The following is an 18,131-nucleotide window of genomic DNA, read 5'->3' on the forward strand; positions in this document are numbered from 1 at the left end:
TTGTCAAGGTTTGCCAATATTACAAACTCAAAACCTAACATATTTTTCTAGGACAAACACAAAACCCTCCATGTAAGCTTCCATAACAAAACAAAGTTACTAAAATTTTTAAACCCCAATTTTCCTTCATTGATCGGTCCACAATGCTCAGACCTGGCTGTATGAGTATAAAAAACTACCCTTATAGAGAGTATTAGTAGAGTGCCGGCCAAAAACCCTCTGAAAGTTAAGTTAATATTAGAAGAATCTTTAATAACTCGAAAGTGTAAGAGTTAGGAAAATTCACGTACCGTCGAGAAGAGGAGACTTGGTACTTACTTAGGGGTGTAGGGTTGACGAAGATCCTATAAACGTAGGATCTTTCCTTGTAGGAAAGATATGAAATGATATGAATATGTAGAATGATCTTTGGATGTGGTGTGCAAGTTCTTCCCATATAGGAATGTATGAGTGGAGAACACGCAAATAATGTGAGACAAAATGTGATCTATTGTCGGTATTGGATAACTCGACGGATACTTTCCTACCTAACGCTTGACAGTGAATGTGAGTGGAGAGCATGGCCGATGTGTCATAATCAACCCGAAAGGAACCTAGTACCCGAAGGGTAAAAGGAGGCTGAAAGGAATTTGTATCTGAAGGGTAAAAGGAGTCAGAAAAATTCTCAACCAAAATATTCTCTATCATGGATTGTCTAGACTAGGTGCAATAAGTGCTGAGGCCGTGCATGAGTGAATTAACCTCCAACATTTTTGCCTTACAATTAAAATAAAATGACATCGTCCCTATAAAATAGCTTGCTAATTTTTGGAGCACTCACAGCAACTTTAAGCCACCTCTAACTAGCTTGGTCACATAGCTTCAAAGCGAAAAAGTTTGACACCTACGTTCCTCATCATTTACCTATCTAATAAAATAGGATTGTGATATGAAGCGGGTGCAATAATCATGTCTCACCCCAGCTTTAGGGAAAAGCCTCGCCAATCCATGTTACAAAGCCCTCCATCTAATCTTTCCATTATGTTTTCCCAACCTGATCTCCTATTTTGACCACGTGAGTTGGCGGCTACTAAACCCCAAAGCAAGCGCAAGGGTTTTAATCGAAGAAGAAGAAAAATTGGTAATGCCTTTAATTGGTATAGGATCTCAATTTTTGTAATAATTAAGTGTGGAGATGATTATATAATAAATGTTTATAATATTGTTTTCAATTATTATGATTTGAAAATTTTGAGTCTATGGTAACTAAAATAATAGAAATTTACAAAAAAACTACGGTTTGTATTTATTGAACTAGTAAAAAATCATTAAATTCATACTTGAATGTTAGTAATCAACCATGAAAAATTGCAAAATTGAATATTAATGTAATAAAAACCCTAATAGATAAACGTAATAGAAAGAATATGCTATCTTTTTTGGGTTTTTTCTACATTAAAATATCACTTAGTCTTTAAATAATTAACTTTTAATTTTTCAAATTGATCTAAAATACTATATTTTATATATATATATATATATATTCACATCCACCTCCATAAATGTGTGTATCGTATATAAACTTTTATCGGATAAAGTTTAACAACAAAATTAGTTATAGCCTCATGTTACAACCTTACTCAATATCTTTTTATTTGATGTGAATTTTGACAAACCCACCATGGGATGACATCTTCTCTTTATATTTTTCATACTTGCAAAATTTTTAGAAAATTAAATATCAATAACTATGTCATAAATATAAGCTGATAAATCATATAGTAAATAATATCATATTAACGTAAAATTTGACATGTATATTAAGGGCCAAAATGGGCAAATGCCCTTTTGTCGGAAATTAAACATCTTTGTGCCCTCATTCTGAAACTAAATAGGGAAATGCCCCTCTTTTGTAACTCGATAATCCTAAAATCGAGTTATATGAAATACTCGATACTCCTATGATCGAGTTATACACAGGTTTTTCCCGCACTGCTGGCATTTTTTTTTTTGAATCTCTACATAACTCGATTATTTAAAAATCGAGTTAGTTATACTGTTATAAACCCTGATTTCGTACTGTCTTTGTGTCAGGTGGAGTGTTTCAATGTAACTCGATTCCTGTAATATCGAGTTATAAAGTATACTTGATATCCGTAAAGTCGAGTTATTCTCTTATAATTTCTGCACACCTTCTCCCACTCAGTGTGCCTTGCTCTCTGCTGAACTGAGGACGCTTTCTGCTGAACTGAGTTGGAACTCCTCCACGGATCAACAGCTGCTTTCTTCAAACTCAATTGAAATTTGTATCACCTCAGGTAAAAAATTCACATCACAATTTTAGGGCAATGTTATTTTCATTTGATATTGTACTAAATTTTGATTTTTTAGGTTGAATGAATGTGAAGTAAGTACATTGGTGTGATTTTGGTTATTTGTTGTAGTAAATGTTGGTGAGAAGAGAATGAAATAATTTCTTTACTATAGCAACATTTTGTATTGCACATAATCATCATTGGTCAGACATTTACAACAACATTTAGTGTTGAAGACAATGTGTAGACATTACCAACAATGTCTATTGTTTATGGTCAAATGTTGGTGTTAGTGTTAGTATTTCATTTTTAGCATGCAATAGTACACACTTTTATGAATGTCTTTGCTGTGTACCATTCTATGCAGGATTACATTATTTAGCAACAGTTGATACACACTGTTAACTTGATCATTTGGTGTTATTGTATTCAGTGTCAATGTCTGGTTCTGGCAACCCACAACTCTATAGGCCTCATGATGTGTTCACTGCTATGGGTCGTTGTTGGGTATTGGAAGATGGGTTCAGCTATCCAATCAATCCGAATTTGCAAAATAGTGCTTACGTTCACAATACCATGAGACAGGAGTGGGCTTGGTTATTTCGTGAACAACAAATGTTTTATGATGAGTTGGTTGGTTTTAAGTTGCCAGTGCCTCGGCGACTCGCATCACAAATGCCCAGAGACAGCATCGACGAACTTCGTAAAGCATTGAACCGCATAAGAGAAGAAAATAATCGAATGAAGATACGTCTTAATCGATATCGGACCCAAGTCGAGATTCGAGAGTTAGTGCAGGAAGGGTGGTACGAGCATGCACAGTTCATGCAATCACTTCTTGTTGATCCCATTTATCAGTCAGACGTGGAGATGTCAGATGAAGAGTAATCGTGTCGTGTCGTGGTGTAATTAGATTTTGTTGGAGAACTATTTTGCTTAACTATGTGTTATATGTATGGTTGCATTTGTACTATGTAAACCTTATTATTGATTATGAGAAGCATGCAAATTATTCGTAATGTAGATTATTCTCACATAAGTCATAAAAGTCAAATATTCTCACACATGATGTTTTTCAATAAGCACGTACGACATAACACAGAAAACATAAAATAACTTACACTAACATTATTAACTTAACCATAGACATAACACACACACACACACACACACACACCACAGTGGTATTCATTCTGATAGGTAGTCCTCGTAGTTGAGGACATTGTTACGTTCTACCGGAGTGAGTTGCCTATTTGTTGCAACGGCTTGCTCCTCCGCCAATTGTAGCATATGATACCTGGACCTACGAAGTATCATAAGATTGTTCTCTTTTTTTATTTTCGTCACTGCACGCTCATATTGGTGCATGTTTTGTCGTGGCAGTGTGAGCGAGCTACGCTCGACAAGAGGCGCTCCGATTTGCAGGAGATCATTGTGCAGAGCGTTGGACTCGTTCACGCGAAAGTCCCACTCCTGTTGCAATCCGGCATAGTATTCCCTCTCGTAAGAATCTCTTTGCGTTCTATAGTTATTTGGAAAACGAGGTAGCATCCAATTACGCATTGACATTGGAAAATGTGACTTTAGATCGGTATGTGTAGAAGTTTTGCAAGGGTAGATGTATGTAAATGGGACTTCGGTATGTGTAGATGTTTTGCAAGGGTAGATGTAAATGGGACTTTATATAGGGGTTTTGCAAGGGCAAGTATTCAGGTGGATGTGACTATAAGTATTCATGTGAATAAAGATGATATGAGTTGAAAGTATATTGTTCAGTGGCGTCTGTTGGTGCATGTGATTCGTTGAGGTAGCTGTTTCATATGGCTATAGCTTATGCTGCAGTAGCGGGCTGGTGATGTGTACTGCAAAAGAGGTTGCGTATTTATTCACGTGAAGACTATTCAACATTGATGTGCTTCATCTGACATGATTTGACGAGACAATGTTGAGCTGTGTTAAATGTATCATAAACTTCTCAGGGATGCTATAGGTACATCCTTTAAAAATGCTGCATTGCAAAAGGATGCATAGCTGTCTATTGACGTGCGTGTAGGTGATATGACTGGATAGGGTTCAACAGTGCAAAGCTATTGAGCAGCACTACGAACATCAATGTAGCAATAGGACCAATAACACCCGAAATTGATGCACAAAATTTTCTGCGCTGCTATGTGTATTGACGTGAGTATGGATGGGTACTTCTGGTCAGGGTTCAACAATACTGAGCTATCCACCGTAGCTACAGTCATTGCTCCCTATGGTGGAATTTGGCAAGTGTGATTGAAGAAAGCTGATAACAACATTAGGTTTTGTAATGGTTGGCAGGATTTCGCTGAATACCATTCTATCTGTTATGGTTATTTTTTAGTCTTCAATATGAAGGAAATTCAAGCTTCCATATTGTTATATTTGATAAGACTGCCATTGAGATTCAATATCCACGTAGGAAGAATTGTAAATTGGAAGATCATCAGGTAAAAATATCAAAAACTTAGATGAAGATGATACAAACATTTCTTCCTTAATGTACAAACCCATAAAACATGAAGTCAGAGAAAAGTTTGTTCTTAAAAAATTACCGATTATGTCCAGAGGAAGAGAGAGAGAGCAATCCAAGCAGCCTAAAAATCCTTCTTTCATGGGTATCTCGTGGCCACATAATATGATGAGCCTTTATACATAATGTGATTATGATGTTCTCTTAAATATGGCTTGGAAACATATATGGGAAGCAAGTATATTATTGGGAAGCAATTTGTCACACATCAATGTCTTGTGCTATTACCCTCCATCAAAACATATTAAGCAATGAGATTCGGGGAAGGCTGGGTTGCATTTTCGAAAGACAATAATTTAGAAAAAGGAGATGTCACTGCCAATGAGGTGATCGAAAGGACTCCTGTTGTGATTAGTGTCTCAATATTTCACTTGGTTGACCATCAGAGTTTGGACAAGGATAACCTGTTTAAAATTTAAACTAGTGATGTTTATGCTTATATTTAATTAGGGACTTTGATCACTACTATGGTTTATTTCTGATGGATGTAGTTTTAAGACTTTTCTCTGACCAGTTTGGTATGTCTTGTTCAAAACTATTCAGAATTCCTGTGCTTCATCTGACATGACTTGTTGAGACAGTACTGAGCTGTGTTCAATGTATCATAAACTTTTCAGCCATGCTCTGCATCCTTGAAAACGGTGCATTGCAAAAGAAGGCATATCTGTGTATTGACTGGACAGGGTTGAACAGTGCGAAGCTGTTAAGCAGCACATGTAGCACTACGAACAACATCTGTGTACCAATGGTGGACAGCTCACACCCAAAATTGATGCATAACCAATTCAGGGATGCTCTGCCTCTTCGAAAACGGTGCATTGCAAAGGGTTGCACATATGTGTATTCACGTGAGTGGGGATGGGTACGTGTGGTCAGGGTTCAATAGTTTCGAGATGTTGAGTATCACATGCAGAACTACATCAATCAAGTGTAGCAATGATGGACAGCTTACCCCCAAAAATTTGCTTACACTTTTGAAGGGTCCTCTGCATCCTTGAAAATAGTGCATTGCAAAATGTTGCATATCTGTTTATTCACGTGAGCATGGATGATATGACTGGACAGGGTTCAATAGTGTCAAGTTGTTGAGCAGCACATGCGGAACTGCGAACATGACTTCGCCGAACAGTGCCGAGCTGTGTTAGCCTTTTCCAACCTCACTTGCCAAATGCTAGTATTACGAGCAGTGAGTGTAGCAACAGTAGAGAGTTTTATCCCCCTGTTTCCCTACAAACTTTTCAGGGAGTCTTTGCAGGTAGAAAATGTAGTTACATTTTCTCAACATCAATGTAAAATTACATGAAGAAAACTATGCTTCCAAGTTTTACATCAATGGCTTCCGATCATCACAATTGCAATATTAGGGAGCTTTCAAGCAATGCTACAACAAACCAATAACTTGAATGAAACATTTGAAAGGCTGATCAGGCTTTTAGGCCTTTACCCTATTTTTAAGCAAACCAAATATCGTTGTGAGAGTGTGTTGGGTGAGCCATATGGATTTTCAGTGAGTGAGTGGTTAGTCTGGTTTGGACGAGTCTTTATGTAATGTATCTATATAAAGTAGGACACTATTACAACTAAGATACACAGATACGTGCATATTATATCGTGACTCAAACAACTCATATAAAAGAATTATTCGTATTATTGAATCATATGCGCGGTTGGTCTATGTGGTTTGGATCAGTCTGTATGTATTGAATCTATTAAATTTTCCTACAAGTAATGTGCAATAAATATAATTTGGAGGCATTTCACTTCCTAAGGTTTTCCCTACATTACAAAGCAAAGGACATTGTTCGTCCATGACCCACATTACTTGAATGTAGCAACAAAGAACACGTATGAAAAAAATGAGAAAGTGATTTCACATAAACTTAGCCAAAAGTAATAAACAGTTAATCTTTAGAGTTGCAAAAGTTGAACATACATAATCATCATTTGTCACACATTAACAATAACATCATGTATTGCACATAATGTGTAGACATTAACAACAACGTCTAATGTTCGTAGGTAGAAATTTTTGGAAATCATCATTGCTTGAATCTGAGAAGTCTGAAATATCTGTTTCATCATCTAACGCAGTAATTTCATTAATAGACTTCATGGCTCGCTCTTGCGCCTTCCCCTTTAGATGCTTCCTAGCTTTTTGGATTGCGTGAAAACGGTCTAGTCGCCTTTGCATTTGATTGTTCTCTTGTTCAAGACGAGCAAGTATGTTGGCAGGTTCATCTCTAGGTAACTCGGCAGAGCGTGCCTTAGGAACTCGTAACCCGTGCCATCGACAATACACCTCTAACTCACACCTCTTCTCGTATAGGGTTGACCATGGTGGTTCTGCTATAGTGAACTCTATTGCGGTGGTATCTGTACTTAGTTTTGTAGGTTTGCCGACCATGATGTGTCCGACGCTTCCAAGACTCTCATACGTGTATATTGGCATATTAACGAAATCTCTCTTCTTTCCAACCCATTTTCCTCCATAGTGGTCTGTGTATGTATGTAGTTGTTGATCTGTTGGAACTTGTGATGATGCATTTGTTGAAGTAGGTCCAAACTTGTTTCGCATTGTACGATTTGATGTTGAGGCATTGCGACTCATAGCTTAATCAATCTACGAAGTTAGCGGGGTAGAAAGTTAACATTATATCACTGGTGCATTTATAACCTCATTTCACGGTCCAGGCATTACAATTTCACTTATTAGGGCCTGTCATGTCAAACCCTTCAAGAAAAACGCTATATGAACAGGATTTTAAATGTTCCTAATGTCACATCAAAGGTGGGCAGTAGTTGCAATAGTAGATGTAAATGAGACATCTGTGCATCCAATTTCACAATTCTGTATTCACGTGAGTGTGGGTGTGAAACAGTGTCGACCTGGGTATCCACATCGTGTAGAGCACCGAACATGACTTGACTAAGCAGCAGCGTCTGTTGGCGCATGTGCTGCGATTGAAGGAGTTTGATATGACTACAGTTGGTGCTACAGAAGCAGGCTGGTGACGTGTGTTTAGAGTTGGAACTTGGTCACCTTCAAACTTCGCTATATTAATTGTGTTTTGTCTTTCACCAGCAAGTTCGCAATATTAATTTATTAATTATGTTTGGTCTTTCACAAAATAAATTATGAAGATCACAGTGTTTTCTGTGATTTGGTCATTTTGAATGTCTGTAAACATCATGGTGTGTAAATATGACGGTGTTCATTATCTTTGGTCATTAAACATTTACAGGTTAAAAGCATCACTTTGGTCTCAGAACCATCACTCTTACAAATTACGTAGCGCCACAGGCTGAAACACTGAAATTTCTCTTGTAATCGTAGCCAATTGATGTGAGACTGCATTTGAGGGAATACCTACTTACTCGACTATTCGATCAAACATCGTGGTCAAAGACTTGTCGGTTTGAAGCGAGGCCCAATTTGGTCTGAATACCACATCTGTTATACCGTAGATGTTGGTGGTGGCTTGAGCTCCTGGTTATATCTGTTTAATTGTGGACTTTACCTTTACAAAATCTTAAACATCAGGTGTTTATTATCGTTGGTCATTTTCAAGGATGGTAAAACGCTCTTCCCATAATTCGTGACTGTTGGTTAGAAGAGATTGCACATAGGTAAAACCATGTTCAACCCTGAAACTAAGCTCTCAAACAAACGCGTGCCATAATAATTTACAGGTTGAAAGCACCACTTTGCTCTTAGAACTTTGATGTTAGTGGCTTAAGGTCACTGTTATATCTGTTTAATTGTGTTTGGTTATTCGTAAAAACATTAAACATCAGGGTGTTCATTATCGTTGGTCATTTTCAAGGATGGTAGTCAAAACACTCTTCTCATAATCTGTGACTGTTGGTTAGAAGAGATTGCACATGGTAAAACCATCTTGAACACTGAAATTGAGCTCTCAAACAATCACGTCCCATACACATTTACAGGTTGAAAGCACCACTTTACTCTCAGAAATTTGATGTTCGAGCTCACTGTTATATCTGTTTAATCGTGTTTGGTCCTTCACAACATACTTAAACTTCACGATGTTTATTATCTTCAGCTCACTGTTATCTAATATATTATGTAAGGGGCTTCCCCTGTTTGGATTCCTCATATTTGATTAAAAAAAATCCGTTAGACCTAATGCTAGAGTGAATGAGGTCATGCCAAGTGTCGCTTTTATCTTTTTCGACGAGTCTGCACTGCAAGGTTTCATCAATAAATTTTGTAATGAAAATATGATGCATGAGGAATAGTCCAGGCGAGGATCAAATTCAGAATAATATAATTGCTGATTTAAGATCGACAAAAATATCCAATTAGTGGAAAATACATGTAAGCTCAGCAAAACCTCCAATAAAAATAGTTGCCTGAAATCAAGATATAGCTTCAGCCATTGTTCCAAGGAAAATCTCCTAGGTGGTTCATCGTTAATATCAAAACCTGTAAACGAATTGTGCTTTCACAAACCTTCCATTTGTATTAATAATTACTATAATCTAAAAACACGTGAGCGTCGTACAGAATTATGAAATAAATGTTATTTACACACAAACTTGGATCTACTTGATATTATATAGAATCACATAATAACATAAAAAATTCTTAGACCATTACATCCATTTCAATAATACTAATGATAGTAATGATGGGCATGAAACTAACCATCATATTAATATATCAAATTACTTTCAACGGATACCATGTTCTTCAAATTGCCACTAAAATAACAAAATATAGAACTGTCATACAATTCTCCAAATATGTTATAGCAACCACGAACTGAAAATTGTCCCCCCCTTGGGTACAATACCCAATGTGAATCATCAAGAGTCAGATGGTGTAGAAGGTGGAACAGGACGTCTATAGTGAGCTAAGTCCGCTCGCATAGCTCCAACCTCGGCAAGAAGACCATGTAGAAGCTGACCATGGGTTGCCTGAGTCGTCATAATGGTTTCCATCATAGCATGAAGAGAGGGAGGAAGAGGGCATGTATGCGCTGCATCAACAGTGTCAACATCTATCTCATCATCACCATCCTCGGCAACAACAGATGTGGGATCCCCATGCATGTCCTCATCTTGAACATCTCCAGTAGTAGACCGTACTCGTGGTCTGTTGGATGGACCAACACTGAGGTCGACAACCTTCTTTTGGGCAGTTCGTTGTTTCAGAAATTTGGCTCCTATAGGGGCTTGGATGTGAACCAACTCGTGGGAAGGAAAGTTCTTTAATCCTAAATATTTGAGGACCCTATGGATGAGAACTGGGAAAAACAAAGCATGCCTCTTATACTTGCTCCTACGCACCTTGACAATGGTTTCAATGAAAAGGGAAGGAAAACAAATGGAACTATTGGTGACAAGGGCGTAAAGCAAGATACACCTGTCTACAGGGATTGTATGGATATGCGAGATAGGAAAAATGTTGTGACAAGCTATCCGAAAGAAGATATAATTAAGCTCAGTCATCTCACTTGAGCTAATACTTCGGCCAGAATCCCGATTGTTTGATCGTCCACAAAGAACATCCATAACATCATCAATACGAGGAGACATAGAGTTTGGATAAGTAGGTGTACAAATTATAGGTACATCAAGGGCTTTAGATACGTGCTCCCTAGTTATTGTAAACGGTACACCACGTATGGACGATGCCACCTTGTGACCACCAAGATCCTCATGCACCGATAGATTCGAATAGAATTCTCTAATCAAGTTAGCTGGAGGGGGTGGTATGTTTGTACATAGGGACAGCCAATGCCTAGACTGTAGATTCTCACGAACAAAAGGATGCAGTTCCTGTAAATTGATTTGCCTTTCTCCCCAAATACGCCTACGCTTAATCAAGGTTTCAAAGGTTTGCTCATTTTCTGGCGTGAGGAACCTTAATTGATCAAACACCACTTCAGGTTCGGATGCAGCTTTGCATTTTCCCCTCTTAGTCCTCTTCGAACCCATAACTAATCGATGGTCAGTAGTGCAAACACGATCAGCTCACACAAAAACAGAACCAAAATGAAGTTTGAAACAGAGAACAAAAATTGAAGAGTAACCAGATACCATGTGTAGAAAATCATGCACACAATATACTGTCTAGAGCAGTTTACAACAACACAATGAAAAAACAATATTCTTATTCACGGGTTGTTTAGTTGGTGCAATAATTGTAATGCATTTTGGTCCGAGTCAATAATTTGAAGTTAGAGACCTAGAGTATATAACAGAAGTCTTATTATATAGGAAACATACAAGTGGATTTAGGAACTGACATATATCATACCATCGTAGCTACATGTAGTAAGTTTCACCAGCTTCTACAAAAAACAGAAAATAAATTGCACAATGTACAGTTCAGACATACAACCAGCATATATCTATACCACACACATATGGAGCCACTGGCAAGTTCATTTTGTGGAAGGAAGACAACCTATGACATAGGCAACCTTACTAACAACAATGCATTTGACTAGCCAAACACCCAATTTCATCACAATCTTCATAGACATAGACATAGAAGTGTGAAGCATCAAAATGCAAAATTTGAGAATAATGCACCAACAATGTGTAATTTCAAAGACAGCAACCGTTAAAAGAGTCTTACTATGTAAAATCCTCGACGAATTTGCGCGGGAAATTGTGGGTTCTAGCCGGATGAAGCGAGAGCAATCGAAGATGTAATTTCGGACAGCTGCAAGTTCTGCAGAACTGGGGAAGAGTTAATAAAAATGGGTAATAGATTGTAATGTCCATATAACTCGATTTTCCGGAAATCGAGTTACATGCAATCAAATTTTCAGCACAAGGGCTTGCACATAAACCGACTGTCCGTAAATCGAGTTATGTGTAGCACAAATAACAAGAATCCAGTTAATGGTGGAACGGCTTTCTCATAACTCGATGTTGCAGACAACGAGTTAATTTCAAATAACTCGATTATATATAACTCGAGTTATTTTTCTGGGCCCCCAGATATTTGGACTGGTCCAAATGCAGTCCAAGACGAATCGAAGTTCAAAGGTAGGCCTGCGACAATACTCGATTCTACTTGAATCGAGTTCTGTGCAGTGGACAATCACAAGAATTCAAATTCCTCGAGATTTGGAAAATCGAGTTACGTTGTACACATGCACCCACCCAGCCCATATATTTGGATTGGTCCAGATGCAGTCCAAGAGGAATCCAACTGTATATGGCTACCTCGCACAAAACCGAACTCCGGTAAAATCTAGTTATTTGCAGTAGAATATCTCAAGAATGCAATTTCTGTGTGTAATGGCTTGCATATAAATGGATACATCATAAAGCGAGTTATTTGCAGAGTTACTCAATTTTGTAGAACTTGAGTTATTTTCACTGGTCTCACCCATAGACCTCTTCTCCCTTAATCTTCCTGTTAGGTGTAATCATTTCTCAACATTAATTTAGTGTGGTATTGACAATAACAAGTTGACTGGGCTTGTTAATTATGATACCTCAATTCATGTGTCTGACCTCAATTTCCTTGTACAATATGGTGAAGGTATTGTGCTGAAGCTAACATAAAGAATTGCCGTTCATGATTATTTTTGTGATGTGATGTAAGCATTACCTGCCTTTAATAAGAAATTTGTAGGGCTGCCCTAAATTCTAGTGTCATCATTCTGCCATTTTGGGACTGCTACAAGTAGTCTTCTAAGTTGTTCCAAAAATCATGCGGAGCCTTTTTATTTAATATTTTTTATTTACTTCTTTTTTAGTGGTATGATTTTCAATAAAATGTAAGTTTCACAGTTTTCATGAAAATTTCTTTTTCATGAAAATTTCTTGAGAAAATGGATTTAGAAATAATCCAGACTCATGATTCCTTATGACAATGATAGAATTACTTGCATTTCTGCCGTGTGGATGACCCACTTTCATAAGTAGTTAATGGCAGCAGTTATGATAGGAGTCTGACAGATGTTGTTTGCAGGTTTGTTTAGTTCAAAGATGATGTTTTTCTATAAATTTTGGTGTCTTGAATGTTTCCGTGTATCCTAAATCTCTCTCCTTTTTTATTTTCCCCTTATATTCATCCTTGCGTTTGCAACTCTACCGTTCTTTTGAAGGACTACTGCAACAAAAAAAAAAAAAATATCATCCATTTTGTGTAGATTTGATTTCAATATAATTTAATTATCTTATCCAGAAGCATGAGTATGCTCTCTCGAATTTTAATGTTTTTGTACATGCAGGGAGCTTGGCATTGGAATAGTTCCATACAGTCCTCTTGGTCGTGGTTTTTTAGCTGGCAAAGGAGCCGTGGAAAATTTGGCTGCAAATAGCGTATTGGTACATATTTCACCAGTATTTTGTGTTATTCATTTGTAAGATACAAAGATTTTTCAGGAAACAATGATATTTTTCTTTGAGCAACGATTCATCAAGTTCATTGAATAAAACAGTACCTATTTTAGTCCTTGCAGTTTACAAGAAGTTAACTTCATCTATAACATTTGAAAAATTGCTACCAAGTGAAATTTTGAAAATTTAGCTATCAAGCTTTTCAATTTGCCACATTATATTGATTGACACAATTGATGGATTAACTTCTCACTTATTTTTTAAACATCTAAATTTGCAAACATCAAAAATAATGACTAAAAATTATTGCACATGGTGTTATTGTATTAAAGTGTTACAATATATACAAAACATACAACAATGTCATCTGAAAAGAACAAAATCCTATAGCAATAACAACGTTGACCCCCCTAAAATAAAATCCAAGAGTCGCCATTCAATGTAATATAATTGAATGACATGCAAAAAGGCCAAAATCCAAACAAAAGCGCAGAAAAAAATACAGCATCACATTCATTTTAAAATACATATGAAAGTTCATCATAGTAATTAAAAATTTTCCAAGAGTGAAACTCTAAACATCACAAAAGTACCCAATCAATAAAGTTGCAAACTGGGATGAACAAAATAGGGATGAATAGTAAAGTTGCAAAGTAAACACACTCTAAACATCACATAATATTATCATCACTTTGCATCCACCCTAACCACTTAGTCTTGGCACTTGAAAATGTGGACGTTTAACACAACACCGTCCCTCATAATCAGCTCAAATACACAAACATCTCCTACTTGCAAACTATTTTTCCTCACAAATGCAGACCAACCAGCTGATACGACACATGATGAACCCCCACTTCGTTCATAAATGTATAGCTTCACAGACCATAATCGGTCCACAATCTGGAGCTTGACAGGGAGTATACTTGCTTTGGTGTAGTCCTTGGTAAACCCGTCTCTTGGTAAGTAGTTGATAATGTCTTGGGGTAAACTCTGTACAAGGAACAATAATAGATATTTAACAAATATATTCCAGCAACAAGTATCTAATTGATCTACATCTTTTCACCTAAAAACACAAATAAGAAAAAATCATTACCAACAAAATGTCCAGCCACAAGTATCTAGTGTGACAATCTTTCTAATTGATCTATGAAAAATGATAGTTAATGGGAGTTGCATTTCTAAATTACAAAAATATTACATTTTAGTGAAGCTAAAAGCTTACCGCACGATCCTTGCCATTAACGTAGGATGGACGCATGATAACAGTGAAAAGGGGATTTTCTGATTTAAAAGCATTGGCTATAACAAGATTTTTAGCTACACCACCGTCTTTCTTAGGATGGGCTGATCCTGAAAGAAGTTGAAAATACGAAGTCATGCACATAAAATTAATAGAGCAGAAGCTAAACAAATCAACCAGTTGCTTACAAAAATGTAACATTCAAACCTGAACCCTCTCCCCTATAAAAGTGTTTGATGATTTCAACAGAGCTGTCATCACTCTCATCATCTTCGATCCTATGAACTTGGAGTTCGTCGTCTAAAGTATAGTCTATTTCTGTTGCAGTGGCATCAAATATGAGTACATCAAACTGTGAATTTCCTTCATATTTGAAAACCAGCAAGTGCCCCACGGCTACACCATGAGAGCTTGCAAATTCGGACCAACCATTTTGAAACCAAACCCCCCCAGCATGTTGTGTCAACTTGACTTTCCATTTTCTACCATTTGGAATTGTGAGAAAGGCCATATCTGACAGGTCCACTCCAAATTTCTGCACGAACTTATCTGGAATCCGCTGTAAAAAGAATCTCCATAACATAAATGCAGGCTAGGGAAATAAACACATGCAATCAATCCTTATACACAATGCTAGAAAATAAAAGTTTGAATGATGGCAGAATACTTCTTAGTTACAGCCCCCCACCCCCACACAAAAAAGAAAAGAAAATCAAACAAAATAAAATGTAATCCTGCAACATTGACATTATATTTAATAGCTATAACAGTAACAAATCTTATGAATTTTGAAACCAAATTATACAACCTAATCTTATAACCAAAATAACCATCAACAGCTGTCAACATTTTACATTTCTCTGTTGTTGTTGAAATGTAAAAAATTTTGGGGAAATGTTGTATTTTGATAATGTGTCTGTGATTTGGTTTTGGGGTGTTGGGGAAACATTGAAGATGACCCACTTTTGTTTATGGGCAGGATTTGGATTTAGACGTAGTAATTTTTGCCACTTAGCCACTTCATAAGTTTGTGAACTCTAAAAAACAAATGATAAAAAGAGTGAACGATTTCTGTATCCTAGTTTGATCCCAGGACACAGTTTCACAATTTAAATTGAGTTATACATCTGTGGTGACCCTATAAGCCCTATCACATTTTCAAAAAAATGCCATCTGCTCTTGCTCTGTATTTATTTTTCCTTTATCTCTACCATGCGCTTATCCCTGTTTCATTTTTTGTTCATATAAAAGTGTTCGATGCAAAAGTACTCTGTTATGTGACTGTGTTCTTCTTAAAGTGTAACCTACATATTGCAAAATGAAAGTTTTTCTGACTACATGTAACAAATGTACATTTTTTCAAGAATCACAAATAAAGAAGATGAAGTGTACGAAGTGTATATTAGCATATGATTTTCAGAGGAATCTAGTTTATAAATTTGAGCATACTTACAAGCTTTCCTTCCTGAACAGCATTCGGCAGAATAATCTTGAAAAAGTGTGGGGACCGATCAGCAGGACCATCGTCGTTGTCTCTCTGCCATTGAGAAGCCATTGTTCTGGTTCTCCAAACTTTCGCTGAGAAGAAGTTGAACAGTTGCTGCTTCGTACGTTTGAGCACTAAATAGTGGGTTGGTCATACACATAACCCGATTATTAAGAAATCGAGTTATGTGTACTGGGACTAAAAGGAGTCCATGCTGTGCGTAGTGTATCTCAGAGGAATCCATGTTGTGTGTGGCAACTCGATTGGAAGTAACTCGATATCCTGAACATCAGGTTAAAGTAGAATTACTCAATACTACAGAAATCGAGTTACATGCGAATAACTCGCTTATACAGAAATCGAGTTAAGATAATTGGACTGGTCCCGAGGCAGTCCAAGAGGAATCTAACTGTAGACACGTCTTCAACGTATCTCGAAGCTACAGAAATCGAGTTCTTCTGAACGTAACTCGGTAATACGTAAATCGAGTTACGTTGACTGGGCTTCCTGACCCAGCCCAGATAATTGGACTGGTCCAGAGGCAGTCCAAGAGGAATCTAACTGTAGACACGTCTTCAACGTATCTCGAAGCTATAGAAATCGAGTTCTTCTGAACGTAACTCGGTAATACGTAAATCGAGTTACTTTGACTGGGCTTCCTGACCCAGCCCAGATAATTGGACTGGTCCAGAGGCAGTCCAAGAGGAATCTACATGTAGAAAATGGTCTTCAATATATCTCAACGTTAGAGATATCGAGTTATTTTCAACATAACTCGGTAATAACGAAATCGAGTTACGTTCACTGGCTTCCCGACCCAGCCCAGATATTTGGACTGGTCTAGAGGCAATCCAAGAGGAATCTAAGTGTGCACAATGGTCTTCAACGTATCTCGAAGCTACAGATAGCGAGTTCTTCTCAACATAACTCAGTTATACGGAAATCGAGTTACCTTGACTGGGCTCAAACACCCAGTCCAGCTATTTGGACTGGTCCAGATACAGTCCAAGAGGAATCTAGCTGTGTAGAGTGCTCTCCAATGTAACTCGGTATCCTATAAATCGAGTTATGTTGAACGTAACTCGGATCTAGAGAAATCGAGTAACCCAAATACTTGAGAATTGAGAATGGATACAGTCGAAGGGGATTGAAAATGGACTGCAACGTAACTCGTTATCTGGAAAATCGAGTTTCATTTAGTATAACCTTTCTACTTGTAGTTTTGCTTGCGACTTGCACTGTTCACACCCATTCAGTATCGTGCTTATTCATAGTAAAAGTGGACCTGCTGACAACCATGCTGTGAACAACAAGTCATCCATACAAATCATAACCAACCACATCCATCAGTAACATTCCCCCATTTGCATTACGCGAATAAAAAAATCATCCATATATACAAGCTTATTTGTAAGTAAAGAGCCTCTATGCATTTAAATCAGTTGATGTACAAAAATAAAAAGTTCAATTTCTGCATTTTAAACATTCTTCACAATTGTAAATTGAAACTTGGACAGCATCCGCCAACAATGGTTTTAGGCAAACATGGAGTCATAGCATTTGAGTGACACCTTCTTTTTGTTCTCTTCAGAAGTTGCCTCCTTTCTGAGGAGTAGCCAACACAGAAATTAATATACAACCCATGGTAATTAATAAATTGAATTGACAAATATAGAAGAGCATTCAGGCTTGCCTGCTTAAATGAGGAGCATCTACAGTTACACCTTGGCAACAATTACAAATCTGCAGCAAAACATATACAGTTAGGGAAATAGAGACCTCATGAATACTAGAATATGTACACCACAAACAATAAGATTGAAAGAACACCAAAACTGGGACAAAAGACTTGGAATGGTAATATGTAGGAGTTAAGACTAACTGCAACTACTGGAAGAAGTAATCACAAGATTGCCCAAAGTGGAGCTACATTTGATACAATGGTATTACTATCATGGTTCCGATCTACAAATTACTGCCCACATCTTAATTATAACTCATATAATGTAATATCTAAACATGTAAAGAAGAATAACTTATGATACCCCCTTGTTACTATGATTTGTAATTGTTACCTGCTACATAGCACCATGGCTTGTTGAAGCCACATTTCGAGTTGGACATGTACGACGGTTATGACCCTCTTGGTGACACAACCCACACTTCAACTTTGGTCCATTCTCAATCCACAATGAGGTTGGCAACTCCCTATCCTCG

At 37.2% G+C, this 18,131-nt stretch overlaps 1 protein-coding gene across 1 annotated transcript; it reads right to left on the reverse strand.

Moving 5' to 3' along the window:
• Window positions 1-13,893: 13,893 nt before the first annotated feature.
• On the reverse strand, window positions 13,894-15,983 carry LOC115986026 (B3 domain-containing protein At4g01580-like). The gene is made up of 4 exons (XM_031108894.1): window positions 15,882-15,983; window positions 14,636-14,987; window positions 14,411-14,538; window positions 13,894-14,175 (listed from the first exon to the last, which is right to left on the reverse strand). Exons 1-4 carry the CDS (start codon window positions 15,981-15,983, stop codon window positions 13,894-13,896), a joined length of 864 nt encoding a protein of 287 aa, XP_030964754.1.
• Window positions 15,984-18,131: the final 2,148 nt, after the last annotated feature.

This window comes from Quercus lobata, chromosome 4 (assembly GCF_001633185.2).
Source record: "Quercus lobata isolate SW786 chromosome 4, ValleyOak3.0 Primary Assembly, whole genome shotgun sequence".
Classification (NCBI taxonomy): Eukaryota; Viridiplantae; Streptophyta; class Magnoliopsida; order Fagales; family Fagaceae; genus Quercus; species Quercus lobata.

Excerpts from the sequence above, each read along its gene's own strand:
- LOC115986026 (XM_031108894.1), bottom strand. The coding sequence starts at position 15,983 with ATGGCTTCTCAATGGCAGAGAGACAACGACGATGGTCCTGCTGATCGG. Across the intron at positions 14,988-15,881 it reads CTGTTCAGGAAGGAAAGCTT|CGGATTCCAGATAAGTTCGT; the intron begins GTAAGTATGCTC and ends TTCTTTTTACAG. Across the intron at positions 14,176-14,410 it reads TTAATGGCAAGGATCGTGCG|AGTTTACCCCAAGACATTAT; the intron begins GTAAGCTTTTAG and ends TTCCTTGTACAG.